Consider the following 27,236-nt stretch of genomic DNA (forward strand, 5'->3'; position numbering starts at 1 on the left):
ACTGTGCCACTAACTCATTATATACAGTACTTGTGGGTTAAACAGTGTCACTATATACAGTAATAGGGGGTCAGACCATTTCACAGACTGTGGGCACACGGGTCCCTTCTTAGAATTTTGCACCTGGCCCTGTGGTTTCTAGTTACGCCTCTGGATTCCACTCAGGATATAGCCTGTGCCTAGTCATACAGATTGTATACTCTCAATCAGTTACTTATTGCTATTGGGCTTGTTAGTTAGGGCTCAATGTACAAAGCAGCTGATGCGGCTTTTAAGCCCTTGCGAGCCTGCTTTATGCAATGTAAGAAGCAGCGGTCATCCACACTTTAGTACATGGGGCCCTTTATATTGTGTTAGTTTCGAAAACATTAAAAATGAGGGAGAAGTAAAAGTAAAGAAAATAGTGACGTGTAAGAGAGGAGGAAAAGAACCAATATGTTTTTTATGTAATATTTCATTGTAAATGTATATTTCTGAATAGTTTCTTTAAATATACAATGTGGTTATTATACAAACTTTTTTCTTTAGTCTGCAAATCACCATAAAGTTGGTCTAAGTGCAGAATTGTGCATGCCTATAGCTTTGTAAAACCCCTCCTGTATATTTCACATGACATCCAAAACAAATAAATACAAAAGGATATTTTTACTTTTGATATTTAACAGTTACAGCAGCTCAGAAGTACATCTTTCAAAATCTTACCCCCTCAGTGCAGCAACATCTCCAGAGTCCCTTTGAAAGAGAAAAAAACATGTAATAATCTGGACACAAATGTGGAAGTTTACACACAAAAAAGTATACCGTTATTTACAGTTAACATTTTTAACAGATATTTATTGCAAAATAGTTCAGACATATGTCTCTCTAGACTCTAGAGGGAAGTTTAAGTAATTGAAACAAGGAATTATTATTTTAAAACATTCCTATAACAGAACTTTTCATTGCAGTAAAAAGAAAATCTAGCTTGAAAAAAATATATATAAACAATTCAACTCAGAACAAAATTGTCCTACATGCTACTAAGCACCTACAATTTAAATTAAACTGAATAACCTTGTCTACTCACTACAAGCAGCTTACAACAGGAAGAAATAATACCTAAGAGTTACAATGATCTCTTACAGTTTGTGATGTAGACTAATCCTCTTCATAGACGTAAAGTGGGGTTTGTCTTATTATATAGAAAATTAGTAATAAAGAGGGAAATCTCCTGTACAATGACATACAGATAAAGAAAGCCCCCCCCCCCTTAAAAAATAAATCAATATGTATTATAAAACCTTGTTTTCTCTACTCATCTTACACGCACTTCTGGGCAAGGGTACTCATTTGTTTGTCCTTTCATTACTTTTTGTCCTAAAATAAACATCAGTGTTTCTCAGTTCTACCCTTAAAGGGACATGGAACCCAAAAAAATTCTCTCATGATTCAGACAGAAAATACAATTTTAAACATCATTCCAATCTACTATTTAATTTGCTTCATTCTTTAGATATCCTTTGTTGAAGAAATAGCATTGCACATGGGTGAGCCAATCACAAGAGGCATCTATGTGCAGCCACCAATCAGCAGCTACTGAGCCTATTTAGATATGCTTTTCAACAGGAGACTGAAGCAAATTTCATAATAGAAGTAAATTGGAAAGTTGTTTTCATGCTCTAAATCACAAAAGAAAAAAAACTAAATTTATGCTTACCTGATAAATTTCTTTCTTTCCGGGCATGGAGAGTCCACAACTTTATTCCAATTACTAGTGGTATATTCAACTCCTGGCCAGCAGGAGGCAGCAAAGACCACCCCAGCAGAGCTGTTAAGTGTCACTTCCCTTACCCATAATCCCCAGTCATTCAGGAGAATGAAAATGAAAAAAGATAACACAAAGGTATAGAGGTGCCTGAGGTTTATACAAAAAAACTGCAGAATTAAATTTAAATAAGGGTGGGGTCATGGACCCTCCATGCCCGGAAAGAAAGAAATCAGGTAAAAACAGTGACGTGCAGTAATAGGAGGCAGGGTAGGCAGTGCCTACCCTGTCCAATGAGGGAAAAAAAAGATTTGAATTCATATTTATTAAAAAAAAAAAAAAAAAGTGTTTTTTACTTCATTAATATTTTGTCCACGCCCACCCTCACCCCAAGGGTACCCCCCCCACCCCCATGGCGATACTCATTATGGTACTGCGCTTTGCGCATGCGCAGTGCAAAAATTCACTATCCATATTCCATTGTTGCGCAATTAGGAGGCAGTGAGCCGGTCCGCTGCCCTCCATTAATTGCGCAACATGGATCTGGAGCTGCGCCACCCACTGGTGACTCTTCGGGCCCTGATACAAGCTCCAATGGAGGCGGTTCTCAAAACCGCCTCCATGATGAGCTTGGTCACTTCAGCCAATCACAGCTTCAGCAGCACTGCGGGGAGGCGTGCCTGCTGGGCTGCTGATTGGCAGGTGTGGGCCATGTGACCATTTTGACATGTCACATTGAGCGCGCTGACAGATCTACTGGCGGGAAGACTCAGTGTCAGTAGTGGAGGGAGCTGCTGAGAGAGTCTTGTGCGTGCGTGCCGCCGACCACTGCTGCCTAGTGCCTACTGCCCCAGTTGTTGTGTGGCTGTCTGGTGGACTAGTGTGGACCAGGACTAGTCACGGAGGAGTTGCTGCCAGTGCCTGCCCACTGCCTGGAGGAGACTGAAGTCAGACTCAGGAGGAGCCGGAGCGGAGGACTGCCTAATAGTGCCAGACCCAGTGCCATTGACTCACTGACTACCCTGGACCTGGAAAACACCGGTAACTGTAAGTACTAGTAGTGATCGAGAGTAAATGCCCTGGGGGGCAGCCTGGCCAGAGTGAGGTGTGTGGCTACTAGTGTAGAATTCATACATGCTGGAGATACACAATGTGTTGGCAGGGCACCAACAACACTGCAACGTTGAGTTCCATCAGGTATACTTTTATATTGGCCATGCTGTGTGTGTGCTCACTACTCAGGGCAGGTCCGGTGCAACTGCAAACTGCTGTCTGCCACACTCTGCATCCATTAACTCCTGCAGTAGTACGAGGAGCCCAATTAGTATACAGCTACAGACAGCGTGTCAGTGACAGAATGATTTGTGAGTAATTTACTTACAATAGTCAGCTAATCATTTTTTTCTAACAACTTAGTAAATCACTCACAAATCATCCTGTCACTGACACGCTGTCTGTAGCTGTATACTAATTGGGCTCCTTGTACTACTGCAGGGGTTAATGGATGCAGAGTGTGGCAGACAGCAGGTGTTTAGACTAAGAGAACATAATCATCTTAATGTAATATTTTGAAAGATCACCTGATCTCCCCCACAGCAGTCATCAGTGAGTGCACGGAATCTTTTTACACTGGTGCTGCTGCAGGAAACATGGGTGGAGCTCAGCTTAGACAAGAGGTAACGCTGGAGTTAGCTGTGAGTGAGTATCAGTAACTCATATATTGTTGTCAGGGCTATAGAGGTCTGAAGCTTCCCACAGTGCCTGGTCTGCTCTTTATAGTCTCCCCTCCTCCCTGCTCTCATTTCCCCCATTCCTTTTCAGGGCTGTGTTGTATCTGTCTTCCTGCTGGTAGATATGGCTGCTGTGCAGAGCATGTTTACTGAAGGAAAGTCACATGGAAAAAGGGTTTCTGAGGGTAGGGGGTTGGGGATTCCTATTTAAAAATAGATATTTTCTTTACTGAGTCAGCAGCTGCTTGTATTATAGTAATCCTTTAAGACAACTCCAATGCTTCTGTCTAAAAATATGAGGTTGGCTATATGTGTATGTTTTCCCACAGTACTTGTGTTTTTTTTTATATAAAGTGACATATTGAGATGTATGGGAGTTGAGAGAATCAGTGTATCTGTGTTTTGTATCTGTATGAGAGTGTGTGTGTGCATCTGTATGAGAGTGTGTGTGTGCATCTGTATGAGAGTGTGTGTGCGCATCTGTATGAGAGTTTTTGTGCGCATCTGTATGAGAGTGTGTGTGCATCTGTATGAGTGTTTGTGTGCATCTGTATGTATGAGTGTTTGTGTGCATCTGTATGTATGAGTGTTTGTGTGCATCTGTGAGAGTGTGTGTGCATCTGTATGAGAGTGTGTGTGCATCTGTATGAGAGTGTGTGTGCATCTGTATGAGTGTGTGTGTGCATCTGTATGAGTGTGTGTGTGCATCTGTATGAGTGTGTGTGTGCATCTGTATGAGTGTGTGTGTGCATCTGTATGAGTGTGTGTGTGCATCTGTATGAGAGTGTGTGTGCATCTGTATGAGAGTGTGTGTGCATCTGTATGAGAGTGTGTGTGCATCTGTATGAGAGTGTGTGTGCATCTGTATGAGAGTGTGTGTGCATCTGTATGAGTGTGTGTGTGCATCTGTATGAGTGTGTGTGTGCATCTGTATGAGTGTTTGTGTGCATCTGTATGAGAGTGTGTGTGCATCTGTATGAGAGTGTGTGTGCATCTGTATGAGAGTGTGTGTGCATCTGTATGAGTGTGTGTGTGCATCTGTATGAGTGTGTGTGTGTGCATCTGTATGAGTGTGTGTGCATCTGTATATATGAGAGTGTGTGTGCATCTGTATGAGAATGTGTGTGCATCTGTATGAGAGTGTGTGTACATCTGTATGAGAGTGTGTGTACATCTGTATGAGAGTGTGTGTGCATCTGTATGAGAGTGTGTGCGCATCTGTATGAGAGTGTGTGCATCTGTATGAGAGTGTGTGCATCTGTATGAGAGTGTGTGCATCTGTATGAGAGTGTGTGTGCATCTGTATGAGAGTGTGTGTGCATCTGTATGAGTGTGTGTGCATCTGTATGAGTGTGTGTGTGCATCTGTATGAGTGTGTGTGTGCATCTGTATGAGTGTGTGTGTGCATCTGTATGAGTGTGTGTGTGTGCATCTGTATGAGTGTGTGTGTGTGCATCTGTATGAGTGTGTGTGCATCTGTATGAGTGTGTGTGCATCTGTATATATGAGAGTGTGTGTACATCTGTATGAGAATGTGTGTACATCTGTATGAGAGTGTGTGTACATCTGTATGAGAGTGTGTGTGCATCTGTATGAGTGTGTGTGTGTGTGTGCGCGCGCATCTGTATGAGTGTGTGTGTGCATCTATATGTATGAGTGTGTGTGTGCATCTGTATATATGAGTGTGTGTACATCTGTATGAGAATGTGTGTACATCTGTATGAGAATGTGTGTACATCTGTATGAGAGTGTGTGTGCATCTGTATGAGAGTGTGTGTGCATCTGTATGAGAGTGTGTGTGCATCTGTATGAGAGTGTGTGTGCATCTGTATGAGAGTGTGTGTGCATCTGTATATATGAGAGTGTGTGTACATCTGTATGAGAGTGTGTGTACATCTGTATGAGTGTGTGTGCACATCTGTATGAGTGTGTGTGTGCACATCTGTATGAGTGTGTGTGTGCACATCTGTATGAGTGTGTGTGTGCGCATCTGTATGAGTGTGTGTGTGTGTGCATCTGTATATATGAGTGTGTGTGTGCATCTGTATATATGAGTGTGTGTGTGCATCTGTATATATGAGTGTGTGTACATCTGTATGAGAATGTGTGTACATCTGTATGAGAGTGTGTGTGCATCTGTATGAGAGTGTGTGTGCATCTGTATGAGTGTGTGTGCATCTGTATATATGAGAGTGTGTGTGCATCTGTATGAGTGTGTGTACATCTGTATGAGTGTGTGTGCATCTGTATATATGAGAGTGTGTGTACATCTGTATGAGAATGTGTGTACATCTGTATGAGAGTGTGTGTGCATCTGTATGAGTGTGTGTGTGCGCATCTGTATGAGTGTGTGTGTGCATCTATATGTATGAGAATGTGTGTGCATCTGTATATATGAGAGTGTGTGTGCATCTGTATGAGTGTGTGTGTGCACATCTGTATGAGTGTGTGTGTGCATCTATATGTATGAGTGTGTGTGTGCATCTATATGTATGAGAGTGTGTGTACATCTGGATGACAGTGTGTGACTGTGTACATCTATATGAGTGTGTGTGCATCTGTATGAGTGTGTGTGTGTGCATCTGTATGAGTGTGTTTGTGCATCTGTATGTATGAGAGTGTGTGTGCATCTGTATGAGAGTGTGTGTGCATCTGTATGAGAGTGTGTGTGCATCTGTATGAGAGTGTGTGTGCATCTGTATGAGAGTGTGTGTGCATCTGTATGAGAGTGTGTGTATGCAACTGTATGAGAGTGTGTGTATGCAACTGTATGAGAGTGTGTGTATGCATCTGTATGAGAGTGTGTGTATGCATCTGTATGAGTGTGTGTGTGCATCTGTATGAGTGTGTGTGCATCTGTATGAGTGTGTGTGCATCTGTATGAGTGTGTGTGCATCTGTATGAGTGTGTATGAGAGTGTGTGCGCATCTGCATGAGAGTGTGTGCGCATCTGCATGAGAGTGTGTGCGCATCTGCATGAGAGTGTGTGCGCATCTGCATGAGAGTGTGTGCGCATCTGCATGAGAGTGTGTGCGCATCTGCATGAGAGTGTCTGCGCATCTGTATGAGTGTGTCTGCGCATCTGTATGAGTGTGTCTGTGTGCATCTGTATGAGTGTGTCTGTGTGCATCTGTATGAGTGTGTGTGCATGTGCATCTGTATGAGTGTGTGTGCATGTGCATCTGTATGAGTGTGTGTGCATCTGTATGAGTGTGTGTGCCACTGTATGAGAGTGTGTGCGTATCTGCATGAGAGTGTGTGCGCATCTGGTTTCTCCTTTTACAAATAAGGCAAGTTGGAGTTTGACTACTGGAGAATAGCTGCAGTTAGAAGGATGTTAATTTGTTTTAAAACATTAAAGGAACACAACATTTTTCTTTTATGTTTCAGATAGAACATACAATATTAAAGACTTTTACATTTTACTTATGTTATCCAATTTGCTTTTTTCTTTTAGTATCATTTGAAAAGCATACCTAGGTAGGCTAAAGATCAGTAATGCACTACTGGGAGCAGCTGGTGAGTGGTGGTTGCACATATATGCCTCTTGTCATTGGCTCATTTAATGTGTTCAGTTAGCTCCCAGTTGTGCATTGCTGCATATCCTTCAACAAAGGATAACAAGAGAATGAAGCAAATGTACTAATAGCCTCACTAGCCTCTGACCTCACCGCACGTCACTGGGTAAAAATAAATTTTGTTTTCTTTCCTATGGCATGGAGAGTCCACAACTTCATTCTAATTACTAGTGGGAACCAATACCCAAGCTAGAGGACACAGAATGAAAAGGGAGGGAGAACAAGACAGGCAGACCTAAACAGAAGGCACCACCGCTTGAAGAACTTTTCTCCCAAAAGAAGCCTCAGCCAAGGAAAAAGTATCAAATTTGGAAAAGGTATGCAAAAACATAATTTATGCTTACCTGATAAATTCCTTTCTTCTGTTGTGTGATCAGTCCACGGGTCATCATTACTTCTGGGATATAACTCCTCCCCAACAGGAAATGCAAGAGGATTCACCCAGCAGAGCTGATATAGCTCCTCCCCTCTACGTCAGTCCCAGTCATTCGACCAAGAATCAACGAGAAAGGAGTAACCAAGGGTGAAGTGGTGACTGGAGTATAATTTAAAAGATATTTACCTGCCTTAAAAACAGGGCGGGCCGTGGACTGATCACACAACAGAAGAAAGGAATTTATCAGGTAAGCATAAATTATGTTTTCTTCTGTTATGTGTGATCAGTCCACGGGTCATCATTACTTCTGGGATACCAATACCAAAGCAAAAGTACACGGATGACGGGAGGGATAGGCAGGCTCATTATACAGAAGGAACCACTGCCTGAAGAACCTTTCTCCCAAAAATAGCCTCCGAAGAAGCAAAAGTGTCAAATTTGTAAAATTTGGAAAAAGTATGAAGCGAAGACCAAGTTGCAGCCTTGCAAATCTGTTCAACAGAGGCCTCATTCTTAAAGGCCCAAGTGGAAGCCACAGCTCTAGTGGAGTGAGCTGTAATTCTTTCAGGAGGCTGCTGTCCAGCAGTCTCATAGGCTAAACGTATTATGCTACGAAGCCAAAACGAGAGAGAGGTAGTAGAAGCTTTTTGACCTCTCCTCTGTCCAGAATAAACGACAAACAGGGAAGAAGTTTGGCGAAAATCTTTAGTTGCCTGCAAGTAGAACTTGAGGGCACGAACTACATCCAGATTGTGTAGAAGACGTTCCTTCTTTGAAGAAGGATTTGGACACAAGGATGGAACGACAATCTCTTGATTGATATTCCTGTTAGTAACTACCTTAGGTAAGAACCCAGGTTTAGTACGCAGAACTACCTTATCTGAGTGAAAAATCAGATAAGGAGAATCACAATGTAATGCTGATAACTCAGAGACTCTTCGAGCCGAGGAAATAGCCATTAAAAACAGAACTTTCCAAGATAACAATTTTATATCAATGGAATGAAGGGGTTCAAATGGAACACCTTGTAAAACGTTAAGAACTAAGTTTAAACTCCATGGCGGAGCAACGGCTTTAAACACAGGCTTGATCCTAGCTAAAGCCTGACAAAAGGCCTGGACGTCTGGATTTTCTGACAGACGCCTGTGTAACAAGATGGACAGAGCTGAAATCTGTCCCTTTAATGAACTAGCCGATAAACCCTTTTCTAAACCTTCTTGTAGAAAAGACAATATCCTAGGGATCCTAACCTTACTCCAGGAGTAACGTTTGGATTCGCACCAGTATAGGTATTTGCGCCATATTTTATGGTAAATCTTTCTGGTAACAGGCTTCCTAGCCTGGATCAGGGTATCAATAACCGACTCAGAAAAACCACGCTTTGATAAAATCAAGCGTTCAATTTCCAAGCAGTCAGTTTCAGAGAAGTTAGATTTTGATGTTTGAATGGACCCTGTATCAGAAGGTCCTGTCTTAGAGGTAGAGACCAAGGTGGACAGGATGACATGTCCACTAGATCTGCATACCAAGTCCTGCGTGGCCATGCAGGTGCTATTAGAATCACTGATGCTCTCTCCTGTTTGATTTTCGCAATCAATCGAGGAAGCAGCGGGAAGGGTGGAAACACATAAGCCATCCCGAAGTTCCAAGGTGCTGTCAAAGCATCTATCAGAACCGCTCCCGGATCCCTGGATCTGGACCCGTAGTGAGGAAGTTTGGCGTTCTGGCGAGACGCCATGAGATCTATCTCTGGTTTGCCCCAACGTCGAAGTATTTGGGCAAAGATCTCCGGATGAAGTTCCCACTCTCCCGGATGAAAGGTCTGGCGACTCAAGAAATCCGCCTCCCAGTTCTCCACTCCCGGGATGTGGATTGCTGACAGGTGGCAAGAGTGAGACTCTGCCCAGCGAATTATCTTTGATACTTCCATCATTGCTAGGGAGCTTCTTGTCCCTCCCTGATGGTTGATGTAAGCTACAGTCGTGATATTGTCCGACTGAAACCTGATGAACCCCTGAGTTGTTAATTGGGGCCAAGCCAGAAGGGCATTGAGAACTGCCCTCAATTCCAGAATGTTTATTGGAAGGAGACTCTCCTCCTGATTCCATAATCCCTGAGTCTTCAGAGAATTCCAGACAGCGCCCCAACCTAGCAGGCTGGCGTCTGTTGTTACGATTGTCCAGTCTGGCCTGCTGAATGGCATCCCCCTGGACAGGTGTGGCCGATAAAGCCACCATAGAAGAGAATTTCTGGTCTCTTGATTCAGATTCAGGGTAGGGGACAAATCTGAGTAATCCCCATTCCACTGACTTAGCATGCACAATTGCAGCGGTCTGAGGTGTAGGCGTGCAAAAGGTACTATGTCCATTGCCGCTACCATTAAGCCGATCACCTCCATGCATTGAGCTACTGACGGGTGTTGAATGGAATGAAGGACACGGCATGCATCTTGAAGCTTTGTTAACCTGTCTTCTGCCAGGTAAATCTTCATTTCTACAGAATCTATAAGAGTCCCCAAGAATGGAACTCTTGTGAGAGGAAAAAGAGAACTCTTCTTTTCGTTCACTTTCCATCCATGCGACCTTAGAAATGCCAGAACTAACTCTGTATGAGACTTGGCAGTTTGAAAGCTTGAAGCTTGTATTAGAATGTCGTCTAGGTACGGAGCTACCGAAATCCCTCGCGGTCTTAGTACCGCCAGAAGGGCACCCAGAACCTTTGTGAAGATTCTTGGGGCCGTAGCCAATCCGAATGGAAGAGCTACAAACTGGTAGTGCCTGTCTAGGAAGGCAAACCGTAGATACCGTTGATGATCTTTGTGAATCGGTATGTGAAGGTAAGCATCTTTTAAATCCACTGTGGTCATGTACTGACCCCTTTGGATCATAGGTAAGATTGTCCGAATAGTTTCCATTTTGAACGATGGAACTCTTAGGAATTTGTTTAGAATCTTTAAATCTAAGATTGGCCTGAAAGTTCCCTCTTTTTTGGGAACCACAAACAGGTTTGAGTAGAACCCTTGTCCTTGTTCCGACCGCGGAACTGGATGGATCACTCCCATTAATAACAGATCTTGTACACAGCGTAGAACGCTTCTTTCTTTATCTGGTTTGTTGACAACCTTGACAGATGAAATCTCCCTTTTGGGGGAGATAATTTGAAGTCTAGAAGGTATCCCTGAGATATAATCTCCAGCGCCCAGGGATCCTGAACATCTCTTGCCCAGGCCTGGGCGAAGAGAGAAAGTCTGCCCCCCACTAGATCCGGTCCCGGATCGGGGGCTCTCGGTTCATGCTGTCTTTGGGGCAGCAGCAGGTTTCCTGGCCTGTTTGCCCTTATTCCAGGACTGGTTAGGTTTCCAGCCTTGCCTGTAACGAGCAACAGCTCCTTCCTGTTTTGGTGCAGTGGAGGTTGACGCTGCTCCTGTTTTGAAATTCCGAAAGGGACGAAAATTAGACTGTCTAGCCTTAGCTTTGGCTTTGTCTTGAGGTAGGGCGTGGCCCTTACCTCCTGTAATGTCAGCGATAATTTCTTTCAAACCGGGCCCAAATAAAGACTGCCCCTTGAAAGGTATATTAAGTAATTTGGACTTAGAAGTAACATCAGCTGACCAGGATTTTAGCCACAGTGCTCTACGTGCCTGTATGGCGAATCCAGAGTTCTTAGCCGTAAGTTTGGTTAAATGTACTACGGCCTCCGAAATGAATGAATTAGCTAGTTTAAGGACTCTAAGCCTGTCCATAATGTCGTCTAGCGTAGATGAACTAAGGTTCTCTTCCAGAGACTCAATCCAAAATGCTGCCGCAGCCGTAATCGGCGCGATACATGCAAGGGGTTGCAATATAAAACCTTGTTGAACAAACATTTTCTTAAGGTAACCCTCTAATTTTTTATCCATTGGATCTGAAAAAGCACAGCTATCCTCCACCGGGATAGTGGTACGCTTAGCTAAAGTAGAAACTGCTCCCTCCACCTTAGGGACCGTTTGCCATAAGTCCCGAGTGGTGGCGTCTATTGGAAACATCTTTCTAAATATTGGAGGGGGTGAGAACGGCACACCGGGTCTATCCCACTCCTTAGTAACAATTTCAGTTAATCTCTTAGGTATAGGAAAAACGTCAGTACTCGCCCGGTACCGCAAAGTATTTATCCAACCTACACAGTTTCTCTGGTATTGCAACGGTGTTACAATCATTGAGAGCTGCTAAGACCTCCCCTAGTAATACACGGAGGTTCTCCAATTTAAATTTAAAATTTGAAATATCTGAATCCAATCTGTTTGGATCAGAACCGTCACCCACAGAATGAAGCTCTCCGTCCTCATGCTCTGCAAGCTGTGACGCAGTATCAGACATGGCCCTAGTATTGTCAGCGCACTCTGTTCTCACCCCAGAGTGATCACGCTTGCCTCTTAGTTCTGGTAATTTAGACAAAACTTCAGTCATAACAGTAGCCATATCATGTAATGTTATCTGTAATGGCCGCCCAGATGTATTAGGCGCCATAATATCACGCACCTCCCGGGCGGGAGATGCAGGTACTGCCGCGTGAGGCGAGTTAGTCGGCATAACTCTCCCCTCGCAGTTTGGTGAAATTTGTTCACATTGTACAGATTGACTTTTATTTAAAGTAGCATCAATACAGTTAGTACATAAATTTCTATTGGGCTCCACCTTGGCATTGGAACAAATGACACAGATATCTTCCTCTGAGTCAGACATGTTTAACACACTAGCAATAACTTGCAACCTGGTTATAATCTTTTTTAGCAAAAACGTACTGTGCCTCAAAGAGGTACTTAAACGATTAAATGACAGTTGAGATAATGAACTGAAAAACAGTTATAGCATCAACTTTAAAATAACACAACTTTTAGCAAAGGTTTGTTCCCATTAGTAAATAACAATAACTAAATTTGACATAAAAAATTATAGAGTAACGTTTTTATTCACAGTCAATATAAAATTCTCACAGCTCTGCTGAGAGAATGTACCTCCCTTCAAAGAAGTTTGAAGACCCCTGAGATCTGTCAGTGAACCGGATCATGCAGGAAATATAATAGTAGCTGACTGGAAATTTTTGATGCGTAGCAAAAGAGCGCCAAAAACGGCCCCTCCCTCTCACACACAGCAGTGAGGAGAAACGAAACTGTCACAATTTAAAGCAGACAACTGCCAAGTGGAAAATATGCCCAAACATTTATTCACTCAGTACCTCAGCAATGTAAACGATTCTACATTCCAGCAAAAACGTTTAACATGATAATATTTATTAAAAGGATTAGTGACCTTTAACAGAGTAGTTCCGGTGAAATACCATTCCCAGAATACTGAAGTGTATACATACATGTCATTATAACGGTATAGCAGGATTTTCTCATCAATTCCATTCAGAAAATAAAAACTGCTACATACCTCAATGCAGATTCATCTGCCCGCTGTCCCCTGATCTGAAGCCTTTACCTCCCTCAGATGGCCGAGAACAGCAATATGATCTTAACTACTCCGGTTAAAATCATAGTAAAAAAACTCTGGTAGATTCTTCTTCAAACTCTGCCAGAGAAGTAATAACACGCTCCGGTGCTATTGTAAAATAACAAACTTTTGATTGAAGTCATAAAAACTAAGTATAATCACCATAGTCCTCTCACACATCCTATCTAGTCGTTGGGTGCAAGAGAATGACTGGGACTGACGTAGAGGGGAGGAGCTATATCAGCTCTGCTGGGTGAATCCTCTTGCATTTCCTGTTGGGGAGGAGTTATATCCCAGAAGTAATGATGACCCGTGGACTGATCACACATAACAGAAGAAAAAGACCACGTTGACGTCTTGCAAAGTTGCTCCACAGAAGCTTCATTTTTGAAAGCCCAGGAAGAGGAGACAGCCCTAGTGGAATGAGCCGTAATTCTCTCAGGAGGTTGTTGTCCAGCTGTCTCATAAGCTAACACTTCTCAAGCAGAGGGAAAGAGTAGTAGAAGTGGCCTTCTGACCCTTACGCTTACCAGAAAGAAGAAAAAAAAAAAAAAAAGGGGCAGAAAATTTGCGAAAATTTTTAGTTGCTTGAAGGCAACATTTTTAGAGTACGCACAACATCCAGATTATGCAAAATACATTCCTTATGGGAAGAAGGATTAGGACAAAAGGAAGAAACAACTATGTCATGATTAATATTTCAATCCGATACTACCTTAGGGAGAAAACACAGCTTAGTACGAAGGACCGCCTTGTCCGCATGAAAAATAAGGTAAGGGAAATCACACTGCAGAGCCGAAAGCTCAGAAACTCTACGAGCGGAAGAAATAGCAAGAAGAAATAAAACCTTCCAAGATAACAATTTAATATCAACAGAATGCATCGGCTCAAACAGAGCCTGTTGCAAAACTCTAAGAACAAGGTTAAAGCTCCAAGGAGGAGCAACAGGTTTAAACACAGGCCTGATTCTGACCAGGGCCTGAACAAAAGCTTGGACATCTGGCAAATCTGCCAGAGGTTTATGCAAAAGAATAGACTGTGTAGAAATCTGACCCTTCAAAGTGCTGACTGACAAACCTTTCTCCAGGCCAAGAAAATATAAAATGCAAGGAATCCTCACCTGACTCCAGGAGAAACCCTTAGATTTGCACCAATAAAGGTATCTGCACCATACCTTATGATAAATCTTGCGAGAAACAGGTTTACGAGCCTGAAGCATGGTATCAATGACCGCCTCAAAAAAAACACATCTAGTCAAAACTAGGAGTTCAATCTCCAAGCAGTCAGCTTCAGAGAATCTAGAGTTAGATAGAGGAATGGACCCTGAAGAAGAAGGTCCGTCCTCAGAGGTAACCTCCAGGGTGGAAGAGATGACTTTCACCAGATCCTGCAAAGCCATGCAGGAGCTATTAGAATCATGGATGCTTTCTCCTGTTTGATACGAGCAATGACTCGTGGAAGGAGAGCAAACGGAGGAAACAGGTGTGCTAGAGAGAAGTTCCAAGGAACCGTCAGTGTCTATCAGAGCGGCCTGAGGATCTCTTGACCTTGAACCATACTTTGGAAGCTTGGCATTTTGACAAGACGCCATCAGGTCCACCTCTGGTCTTGTAGAATTTTACCCCATCATGTCAGATCTCACCTTCAGAAGCTACTGAAGTATCCTCCTCATCAGACATTTAGGAAAGGTTAACCAACACAGATTTAGAGGGGTCAGAAACCTTACTAGTAGAAATATGTCTAGATTTCCTCTTACGTTTACCCGAAGCAGGGAAAGCAGAAAAACCAGCAGACACCACAGAAGTTATCCGCGCAGCTAAATTTTCTGGCAAATAGACACCTCCAGGAGGTTGAGAGGAACCGTAAGGCACCGTATGTGAAACTATCAGGGCTTGGGACGTCTGAGGAGAAAGCTGAGGCATATCATGAACAGCATTGTCCTGACAGACATATGGCTCAGAAGCGAGTAATCTATCTTTAAATTTTAAAAAGTTTTAGATAGGCATGCAGTGCAAAATTGCACAGAGGGTACAACCTGAGCATCTAGATAAAGCAGACATTTTTCAAAGGAAATAGATGTATTTTGGTCTGAATCCATAATAACAGAGCCGATTCCCAAATATCGAAATATATGTATTAAAGTCCCACTACCAGTATGGTATACAGAGCAGCCACAAACACATTGCATCAAAGGAAAAAGTATTTTATTTAAAACAAAAATAATTTTCCTCACACCTCTATATCTCAGTCTAGCTGAGGAGTCTTACCGCACCGCCACCGGAAACTTCACTAGAAACTGCAAGGAGAATCTCTGCTTGCTTCAGACTTAGAAAACTGTGAGATGAAAATGATCCGATCTATCAAGCTAGTAGCCGACACAGAGAGGAGCAACGTGATCGCTAGCACAACACTCACTGCCAAACTAGCTCCGCTCTACAAAGTATTAAAAAACAGAAGAGCGGAGAGTCCTGTGATCGGACCAAGAAAAGAAACTGTGCCACTGTTAAAAGCGCGCATTTCTGTCCAACACTGAAAACTTAAACATAAGTCTCACTCTACTATTTAGGGCCATATCCGTGCAGGAAATAAAGAAAGCATAATCCTCTCTAGTCCCTAATTAACCCTTCAGCCAGTCTCTCATATACTTTAAGGGTAAAAGTTATTAACCCCTTAATGTTTGCAGGGCAGGAACAGCTTCCCATGTGCGACAGATACTCTATCAGGGACCTTAAGAAAAAGAAAGCACAGAGTAACAAACCCTGGCTTTCTATAAAGGGGTAGCAATAGTGTTAGAAATAAAGCAAAGACTACTTCACCGCTTTCTAACTGCTAATAGCCACCATTACTCTTACTAAAGAGATTGACATGGACACAATATAGCCCCAATCATTGCTTACAGGGAAAAGTACCCATAAAATGATTAAATATCTTCAGACACCGTCTTCGCACATCCTCCATTAACAGAGGCAAAGAGAATGACTGGGGATTATGGGTAAGGGAAGTGACAGCTCTGCTGGGGTGCTCTTTGCCTCCTCCTGCTGGCCAGGAGTTGAATATCCCACTAGTAATTGGAATACAGTTGTGGACTCTCCATGCCATAGGAAAGAAATAGGGGTACTTAAAGGGATATGAAACCCAAACAGACCAAATTATAATTCCCTGCCTGGCTGGTCAACTGCTCTCTCACTGAGACAGACTCACCTATACTCAGGTAGGGAAATCCTTAGTATCTGGCAGGTTAGTGACATTTAAGGTCTGGAGTTGTGAAAAACACTGATACGAAGTATGTTACAGAGAAAAAAAAACAGATAAAGTGTATGGTACGGTGATCAAGTGTCACAGAGATATGTTTCAAACACAGTGGAATATCATTATTCCATGATGAAATGTGCCAGGTAAAGTATTCTAAACCAGTTATGTCACAATGAATTGAACTGCATATTAAAGGGACATGAAACTCAATTTTTTTCTTTCATGACTTAGAAAGAGCATGCAATTTTAAAGGGACAGTCTACAACTATAAAAACCTTAGCCCATAGCTACGATCTCTAGCTGACAAGTTTAATGAACCCCTGCATACGTTTTTTCGGTTCGTCACTCCAAACATTTTCGTAAAAGAAGTTTATATTTTATTCTTCAAATATGGCCGCCAAACTCCTCCCAATAGCTTCTCCTCCTACCTTATAGATCGATTCTCTTACTCTACAACACTCATGCACGAAGCACCCAGTGATGTAATAGGACTCAAATACGCATGCGTATATATTTTTTAACACTATAAATATTTGAGTGTAAACTGTCACCTTAAATCCAGATTTAGCATTGTAAAGGGACATTATGCAAAGTAAACATATTTTTAATATATATACATTATTAAAATATTAAAACATTTAACTTTGTGTAAATATCATTGATAGTGATATTATTATAACTTTGAAAGACTTATAGGTAAATACATCTTTGTGGGCACAATATTGGAGAGACAATAAAATTGAAAAAGCAGAAGTTCGATAAAAATTAATTTTAAATTTGTTCGTAATGACATTAGGATGAAATGCTCTAAAAGCAATATATTTCATAAGTTTGTAGAAATCAATTCATTATAAAATTAATAAGTTTTCTTGTGCGATCGCATAGATTCACATAATGCGATTGCAGGTTGTCAAAATACTTACATCACAGATTACGGGTCCTTCTGATATTTTAATACGGCAGAAACATAAAGCGATCTTTTTGTTCTGGATATTTTGTTGCCAGTGACGTTGTGCATGCGGGAAGTACCGAAAGCGCAAAACAATATTTAAATCAGTGATCTATTTTTGATTGGACCATTTAAAATAAGAGAGTTGGTGATGTATAGGGTAGGCAGAGCTGTGCGGCCATTTCAAACCGTCGGAATATAACTTTTGATTGCAAATAACTCTTGATGTGTAGATGACTCGATAAGGTTGCAGTGGTCAGTAATGCAAATCAGAAACAAATCTAACGGATAGACTGTTATAGGTGTAGACTGTCCCTTTAAGCGGCCTTCCAATTTACTCCTATTATCTAATTTGCTTTATTCTCTTGATATCATTTGTTGAAAATCATATCTAAATAGGCTCAGTAGCTGCTGATTGGTGGCTGCACATAGATGCCTCATGTGATTGGGTCTCCCATGTGCATTGATATTTCTTCAACAAGGATATCTAAAGAATAAAATTAGATAATAGAAGTAAAATGGTATTCTCTATCTGAATCATGAAAGGAAAATTTTGGGTTTCATGTCCCTTTAAGTTAGCTGCAGATATAAGGTAATATGAATATTACTTCCCTTATAAGTTTTTTTTTCTAATGTAAGTGGCATATTATTAAATAACTATATGTATCTGTTGAAGTAGCAAAAAGCTGTGCCTGTAGTGGTATTTGATACAAAAAGGTTGAGGCACACTACTGTAGAACCTTCTAGTTGTCATGCCATATGTATAAGCATATACCTTACTTGAAACAAATGCAGTACAAGTTATTTGCTCAAACATCTCTCTCTCTCTGAATAATCTTGATGCTCATGACAAATATGTTTGAACTTAGTATCCTTTAAAATACCAGAATGACAAGACAATTAAACTAAGTAGTTAATAGACCAATTAAATGTAATAAGCTATTTATTTACTTTTTATTTCTTGTTACAAAAACAAACACACAGACATGTATATACTTACTTATCGATGCAAACTTTGATTTTAAGTTGGTAATTCAGCTCAGGGAATTTAACCAGGAGTCTGCATATGAAGACAATTGTATTTTAAAATTGACAGAATTCTTTTTTATTTTTTTTTGCATAATAATTTTATTTTGTTGAAAAATTCAAAATATTTAACAGATACACATAAGTCTATACACATACATAACTGCAAAGTTCTAATCAGACTAATAAAATAAATAAACTGTATATAACTTAGAACAAGACAAAAGAACTACAAATTTATGGTGACATTTTTAAAATGCACTCCTTGTAGTAAAGCAATAGTAAATCCTAGCATTTAAAAAAAACTAGAATTTACAAGCACTAAAACTAAAAAGGACCTTCAGTCATGGTTTTTTTTTTTTTTTTTTTTTTTTTTTTTAAAGGTATGTTAAAATGTACCTTTTCTTTGCCATGGCAAGCAGCCCCGATTGCCCAAAGCAAAAATCTTTTTTTTTCAATTAACTTAAATGATGTTTCCACCCCTCAGCCAATAGCAGTGCTAGCCGTACAGCACTGTGCCGATGGCTAGTACGGCTATTGGCTAAGAGGTGGAAACGTTACCGCATGGGGGGGGGGGGGGAGAAAGTATGCCTTGAGTGGCTTGAGCTGCTTAGTTTAGCAAGGAGGCCACGGCACAGAAAAGGTACATTTAACATACCTTTTTTAAAAGAACTCATTACTGAAAGTCCCCTTTAATTTTAGTGTTGGTAAATCCTAGGATTTATCATGACTTTAAGATTTCAATTTTAAAAGGGACATAAAATGCAAAACTGAAAGGCACATGAATACATTTCAAATTAGAAAAGAAGCGTTTTTCTAAAACACGTATTTCTAATATGTACAGAGAATATGTACATATGGTTTCTTCACCCACTCTAGAATATCATGCCAGCGGCAGCAAGTAGTCTTTAGCAATTATGAGTCACTACTGATGCAATATATGCTCTCTGAGCAGGCTGTAAATTTGAATGCAAGTGCTAGAAATATGTATATACAGTTGTGCTCATAAGTATACATACCCTGGCAGAATTTATGATTTCTTGACCATTTTTCAGAGAATATGAATGATAACACAAAAACTTTTCTTTCACTCATGGTTAGTGTTTGGCTGAAGCCATTTATTATCAATCAACTGTGTTTACTCTTTTTTAAATCATAATGACAACAGAAACTACCCAATGACCCTGATCAAACGTTTACATACCCCAGTTCTTAATACTGTGTATTGCCTCCTTTAACATCAACGACAGCTTGAAGTCTTTTGTAGTATTTGTGGATAAGGTTCTTTATCTTTTTAGATGGTAAAGCTGCCCATTCTTCCTGGCAAAAAGCCTCCAGTTCCAGTAAATTCTTGGGCTGTCTTGTACCTTAAACCTTCTGGCACAAAGTCATTTGTAGTGATGAGACCAAAATTGAGCTTTTTGGCCACAACCATAAACGCTACATTTGGAGAGGAGTCAACAAGGTCTATGATGAAAGGTACACCATTCCTACTGTGAAACACGGAGGTGGATCGCTGATGTTTTGGGATGTGTGAGCTACAAAGGCACAGGAAATTTGGTCAGAATTGATGGCAAGATGAATGCAGTATGTTATCAAAAAATACTAGAGGAACATTTGCATTTATCAGCCCAGAAGCTGCGCATGGGACGTACTTGGACATTCCAACATGACAAGGATCCTAAACATAAGACCAAGTCGACCTGGCATTGGCTACAGCAGAATAAAGTGAAGGTTCTGGAGTGGCCATCTCAGTCTCCTGACCTCAATATCATTGAGCCACTTTGGGGAGATCTCAAACCTGCAGTTCATGCAAGACAGCCCAAGAATTTACAGGAACTGGAAGTTTTTGCCAGGAAGAATGGGCAGCTTCATCTGAGAAGATAAAGAGCCTCATCCACAAATACCACAAAATACTTCAAGCTGTCATTGATGTTAAAGGGGGCAATACACAGTATTAAGAACTGGGGTATGTAAACTTTTGATCAGGGTCATTTGGATAGTTTCTGTTGTCATTATGATTTAAAAAGAGTTAACTACAGTTGATTGATAATAAATGGCTTCAGCCAAACACTAACCATGAGTGAAAGAAAAGTTTTTGTGTTATTTATATTCTTTGAAAAATGGCCAAGAAATTATAAATTCTGCCAGGGTATGTAAACTGATGAGCACAACTGTATGCTCCATGCACAGCACAGTTTAAGTTATCACTGAAACAGTCTTAACTTTTACTAGAAGCGTTTTTACTTATACACATGTATTTTGGGAGTATAAAGTAAAAGTGCAAAAAAAATATTTATGCTTACATAACAAATTAATTTATTTCACTGTGGTGAGAGTCCACGATCCGTTACTCCTGGGAATTACTCTTCCTGACCACTAGGTGGAGGCAAAGATTTCCAAACCTCAAGAGCTCGATAAAACCCCTCCCACCTTATTGTTAATCAGTCTGGGTAGAGTCTTGTGGACTCTCACCACCATGAAAGGAATTAAATCAACAGGTAAGCATAAATTATGTTTTCTTTCATACAGGTGGTGAGAATCCACAATCCATTACTCCTTGGAAAGAATGACAAAGAAAAATCTATCTACACAATTTTGTTCACAATAATAAATCAACCTGAGATTACTGCCTGAAGGACTTCCAACCTAAAGCTGCTATGAAATAAAAAAAATATTAATATTAAATGGAAAAATAAAGAAAAAAAGTATGCAAAAGAAGACAAGATAGTCGTCTAGCAAATTTGGTCAACAGAAGGATCAATCTAAAAAAAAAATAAAAAAAAAAAATATATATATATATATATAGTAAATGTAATAATTTATGCTTACCTGATAAATTTCTTGCTTTCTGGATATAGTGAGTCCACGGATCATCTTAATTTGCTGTGGCAAAGAGCACCACAGCAAAGCTGTTAAATACCACCCCCTTATCCATAGCCTCCAGTCATTTGACCAGAAGCAAGGAGAAAGGAAGTGACAAAAAGGTGCAGAGGTGCCTGAGGTTTACATAAAAAATAAACTGTGAAAATAAGGGCAGGTTGTGGACTCACTATATCCGGAAATAAATACATTTATCAGGTAAGCATAAATTATGTTTTCTTTCCTAAGATATAGTGAGTCCACGGATCATCTTAATTACTGTTGGGAACCAATACCCAAGCCATAGGAGACGGATGATTAGGGAGGGACAAGACAGGTAACCTTAAACAGAAGGCACCACTGCTTGAAGAACCTTTCTCCCAAAAGAAGCCTCATCTAAAACAAAAGTATCAAACTTATACAATTTAGAAAAAGTGTGTAAAGATGACCAAGTGGCAGCTTTGTAAATCTGTTCCACAGAAGCTTCATTTTTGAAGGCCCAAGATGAGGAAACAGCCCTTGTGGAATGAGCCGTGGAATGTCCAGCAGTCTCATATGCCAAACGAATAACACTCCTCAGCCAAAAAGAAAGAAGTAGCCGTAGCTTTCTGACCCTTGCGTTTTCCAGAAAACACAACAAACAAAGAAGAAGACTGGCGAAAATCCTTAGTTGCACGAACCACATCCAGGTTGTGCAACAAACGCTCCTTCTGAGAACAAGGATTAGGACACAAAGAAGGAACAACAATTTCTTGATTAATATTCCTATCCGAAACCACTTTTGGAAGGAAACCTAATGCAGTACGCAGTACCACCTTATCAGAATGAAAAATAAGGAAAAGAGATTCACACTGCAGTGCTGAGAGTTCCGAAAACTCTTCTAGCTGAAGAGATAGCAACCAAAAACTAAACCTTCCAGGTTAACATTTTAATATCCAAAGAATGCATAGACTCAAACGGAGCCTGTTGAAGAACTCTAAGAACCAAATTAAGACTCCATGGAGGAGTAGCAAACAAACGTAGGCTGGATTCTAACCAGGGCCTGACAAAAAGACTGCACATCTGGCACATCTGCCAGATGCTTGTGCAACAAAAAAGATAAAGCAGAAATTTAACTCTTCAGGGTACTTGCAGCTAAACCCTTCTTCAGACCCTCCTGGAGAAAAAGACAAAATCATAGGAATCCTAACTCTACTCCAAGAGTAGCCTTTGGATTCACACCAATAGATATTTACACCATATCTTATAGTAAATATTTCTAGTAACAGGCTTGCAAGCCTGAATCATAGTCTCAATGACAGACTCTGAAAACCAACGCTTAGATAGAATCAAGCGTTCAATCTCCAAGCAGTCAGAAAGAAACGAGATTTGGATGAAGGAAGGGCCCCTGAAGTAGAAGGTCCTTCCTTAACGGAAGACTCCAAGGTGGAAGAAATGACATCTCCACCAGATCTGCATACCAGATTCTGCGAGGCCATGCCAGAGCAATGAGAATCACTGACACCCTCTCCTGTCTGATTCGAGCAATGACTCGTGGAAGGAGAGCAAACGGAGGAAACACATATGCTAGGCTGAAGTCCCAAGGAACTGCCAGCGCATCTATTAGCACAGCCCGAGGATCTCTCGACCTCGACCCGTACCTCGGAAGCTTGGCATGCCATGAGATCCAGCTCTAGCTGTCCCCACTTGCGAACCAAGTTGACAAACACCTCCGGGTGAAGTTCCCACTCCCAGGGATGAAACGTCTGTCTGCTCAGAAAATCTGCCTCCCAGTTGTCCACCCCTGGAATGTGGATTGCAGACAGAAAGCAATTGTGAGTCTCTGCCCACTGAATAATCCTGGCTACCTCTGTCATGGCTAAAGAACTCCTCCCTGATGATTGATGTAAGCCACTGACGTTATATTGTCAGACTGAAACCTGATAAACTGGGTTAAAGCTAACTGAGGCCAGGCCAGAAGAGCATTGAAGATTGCCCTCAGCTCTACGATGTTTATGGGAAGAAACGCTTCCTCCTGAGTCCATAGACCCTGAGCCTTTAACAAGCCCCAGAAAGCTCCTCATCCCAGCAGGCTGGTATCCGTGGTCACAATCACCCAGGAAGGCCTGCAAAAGAAAGTTCCTTGAGTGAGATGTTCCTGAGACAACCACCACAGAAGAGAATCTCTTGTTACCTGATCCAGAACAATTCGCGGTGACAGATCCGCATAATCCCTGTTCCATTAACTGAGCATGCATAACTGCAGAGGCCTGAGATGGAACCGAGCAAACGGAATGATTTCCATAGTTGACACCATCAGATCGATTAACTCCATACACTGAGCCACTGACAGCCGAGGAGAGGACTGAAGGGCAAGACAAGAATTGAAGATCTTTGTTCTTCTGGCTTCTGTCAGACAAATCATCTCTAATGAATCGATAATGGTTCCCAAGAATACCACCCTTGTAGATGGAACCAAGAAACGTTTTCTTAAATTCACCTTCCAACCGTGGAAGCGCAGAAAAGACAACTCTGTGTGGGAGTTTGCTTGTTGAAAAGATGAGGCCTGGACCAGAATGTCGTCCAGATAAGGTGCTACTGCAACACCCCGCAATCTGAGAACTGCCAACAACACTCCCAGGACCTTTGAGAAAATTCTGGGAGCCGTTGCCAGACCAAAAAAAGGGCCACAAATTGAAAATGTTTGTCTCGGAACGCAAACCTCAGAAACTTGTGATAATCTTTGTGGATGGGAATAGTAGATACACATCCTTTAAATCCACAGTAGTCATGAACTGACCTTCCTGAACCAGAGGAAGGATGGAGCGAATAGTGTCCATCTTGAAAGACGGAACTCTGAGGAATTTGTTTACACTCTTGAGATCTAGAATTGGTCAGAAAGTTCCCTCTTTTTTGGTAACCACAAACAGATTGGAATAAAAACCCAGACCTTGTTCCTGCATTGGAACAGGAACTATTTCTCCCAGGTCGGACAGATCCTGAACACATTTTAAAAATGCCTCTCTTTTTATCTGGTTTACAGATAACCTTGAAAGATGGAACCTGCCCCTGGGAGGAAAACTTTTGAATGCCAATTTGTACCCGTGGGACACTATGTCCACTGCCCAGGGATCCAAAACATTCCAAGCCTGAGCGAACAGGGAAAGTCTGCCCCCCACAGGATCCGCTCCCGGACCGGGTGCAGACTCCTCATGTTGACTTTGAGTCAGAGACAGGCTTCTTAGACTGCTTCCCCTTGTTCCAGGCCGGATTGGACTTACAGGAGGACTTGACTGTTCCTGCTTAGCAGAGGAAGGTTTGCCTGAAAAGTCTTGAAAAGAACGAAAATTACTCTGGTGACCCTTGGTCTTATTTCTCTTATCTTGAGGGAGAGAATGACCCTTACCTCCCGTAATATCAGAAATAATTTCAACTAATCCTGGCCCAAACAAAGTTTTTACCCTTTAACCATAAGGTCCTGTGAGCCAAAACAGCACAACCAGAAATTTTTGCTCCCAACCTGATGACCTGTAAAGAGGCATTCGTGATAAATAAATTAGCTAACCTAAGAGCCTTAATCCTACCTTGGATCTCCTCCTTAGGCTCATACGTCTGAATAGAATCAGACAAAGCATCAAACCAATATGCTGCCGCACTGTTAACAGTAGCAATACACACCGCAGGCTGCCATTCCAGACCCTGGTGAACATAAATCCTTTTAAGCAACACTTCCAACTTCTTATCCCTAGTATCTTTAAAGGAACAGCTATCCTCGATGGGAATAGTGGTCTTCTTAGCCAAGGTGGAAATCGCACCCTCCACCTTGAGGACTGTCTGCCAAGACTCCCTAACAGAATCAGCAATTGGAAACATTTTCTTAAAAATAGGAGAAGGGGATAAAGGAACCCCTGGCTTCTCCCACTCCCGTGCAATAATCTCAGAAGCACGGTCAGGAACAGGAAAAACCTCCACCTCTGAGGAAACATCAAAATACTTGTTAAGTTTATTAGATTTCTTTGGAATAACTACTAACGTAGTATCAAAATCCTCCAAAGTAGCCAAAACCTCTGTAAGAAGCGTACGGAGGTGTTCAAATCTAAAAATCACTGCTTCAGAATCATAAGAAACAACCATACTCTCTGAATCTGAAGTTTCCCCCTCAGACGCTATGGAAGAATCCTCCCCTTCAGACCTATGGGAAGAAACATTTAGCATAGCCATACTTGATTCAGATACTTTGACAACTGAATCCTTATATCTCCTTTTACGCTTTCCCTGAAACGCAAGAAAAGCCACCAGGGCATTAGTTACCGCAGAGTATATCTGGGTAGAAATGTCCTGCAAGGAAACTCCAACTGGAGTAGAAACACTGGGCACTGCATGAGATGACACTGAATGAAGGGACACATGAGAAGAAAGCTGCGGCATATTCTGAACAGGAGACCCCTGAACAGCATCCACCCCAGCTAATGATGGCTCAGGAAAAATCTTTCCCTACACTGTAAGGTCCTCTCAATAAATGAAACACAAAAAGGCATTGGAGTTTCCACATTAGAATCAAAACACAAGCTGCATGTAACATCTTACAAAGCTTCTTCCATCTTTACCAAAAACAAATCAAACTGGTTTAAAAAAAAAATTAAAACAAAAAAAGGTTACTGTCACTTTAAATTTTAAACCGCAACTTTTTTACTGCAAAAAAATACGATTACTTTAAAAATTAAAAAACACCTTCAGGCAGCCTCCTTACCTCAACAGACCCTGCTGAAGTGCCTACCTGACCCTATGAAGTTTGAAAATATTGACAATCCAAGCCCAGCAGCCTTTGAAAGCAATGAAAACCGCCAAACAGACTAAGCCCCGTCCCTTCATGGGCGTGGCTAAAAGACCGGCTTCCACTACAGTGAGAAAAAAAACAAGTTTTAAAAAACCACACAGAGCCTCTCCTAAATTTCATAGTGTGCCCAAATACAGCCCAAATATAAACCCACACTGGTTTAACAGTCCCTGTACCCATCAAAGTGCCAAACTCTCTTTTAATAAAGAAATAAAAACTGGCACTTACCTGAGTCACATCTGCCCGGCAGCAGGGCAGCTCACAGATATGGAAAGGCTTCCTTCCTCCATAGACCCGTGGAACAAATGAAGGACTGACTAAAGTTTATCAGGCATTCAGGGTAGGGCAGCACCAAACATGAAAGGCACGGTGAAATTAAAAATCCCACCAGTTTTCAAGTGCTCAAAAGCCACCACAGCTCTACTGAAGAGACTGATGTGGAACACAGCTAGACCCCAGTAAAGATTCAGAACAAACAGCTTTGCTTTAAAAATAATAAACTCTTGATTGAAGAATCTAGACACCTAAAAACATTACCACCTCCTTGCATGGTGGCTAATTTTTATTTTTTTTGGTTTGCGTAGCTCTGTAGTGTTACAGCTTGTAGAAGGATTTAGTCAATCCGTGCTATGCCAGCAGTCTCACTCAGGACCGTTTACGAGTGTGTGAAGTGGCTTTTTATGTAGGATGCATACCCAGACTCGGGAATTAATCATTATTTGTAACTCTTAGTGTTCCCATACTAGAGCAGCAAATGATTATGTCTGAGTCTAGTATAAAAAAACACCATTCTGAGTCCAGACTTATTTGTGTGGATATAGTTTGTTAATAGTTGTGTGTAGAAGTTTTTGTCGGAAAACATTCTTGTCTGGCGCCTACACTTCAGAGGGCTGAGCACGGTAAGCCATGTGGACAGAAGAGATTTTTATTATTTTAGATTCTGTATTGTGTCTAGAAGACTTCTAATAAAAACAACAAAAACTAAGCAATCAGGTTTAATTGCAGTGTTGACACTTTGAGATAAAGAAGTTGCTTTTGTGTTGCAGTTTGGGCACTCTGCCTCAAAAGGTTCACCATCACTGCCTTAAGTACTTGATCATATTTGTTTAATTTCAAAATATGTGTTAAACCTTAAACAGAAAAAGAGGATAACAAAAATCATGACCAGAAACAGACTCCTGACCAACGGAAAATATCTCACCCTCAGATGATGAATTATCAGAACCAGGATTTAGAACATTACTAGCTCTAAGCTTGTATTAGATAGAGAGAAAATCATGAACGGACCTTGAAGGAGGCTTAGCCGCCAGCATTTCAAAAACAGTAGATCGTACAAAATTCTTGAATCATGGAGACAAATCTGTAGAGCTCCCCTGTGTGGCAAACAGTAGGAGGGCAGATACCTTTAGAAGCAAGAGCAGCATTAGTC

General features: G+C 41.3%; 1 protein-coding gene across 4 annotated transcripts in view; it reads right to left on the minus strand.

The window, feature by feature from the left end:
• STAT3 (signal transducer and activator of transcription 3) overlaps nucleotides 1-27,236 on the minus strand; it is a 600,544-nt gene that overhangs the window by 331,192 nt on the left and 242,116 nt on the right. For all 4 annotated transcript variants that reach the window (XM_053699116.1, XM_053699126.1, XM_053699099.1 and 1 more), the window contains exons 11-12: nucleotides 18,104-18,163; nucleotides 703-732 (exon numbers count right to left, since the gene is read on the minus strand). In XM_053699116.1, the coding sequence (XP_053555091.1) occupies nucleotides 703-732; nucleotides 18,104-18,163 (90 nt within the window). The remainder of the gene's footprint in view (nucleotides 1-702; nucleotides 733-18,103; nucleotides 18,164-27,236) is intronic.

The sequence above is a fragment of the Bombina bombina genome, chromosome 1 (genome assembly GCF_027579735.1).
Source record: "Bombina bombina isolate aBomBom1 chromosome 1, aBomBom1.pri, whole genome shotgun sequence".
NCBI classification, from domain to species: Eukaryota; Metazoa; Chordata; class Amphibia; order Anura; family Bombinatoridae; genus Bombina; species Bombina bombina.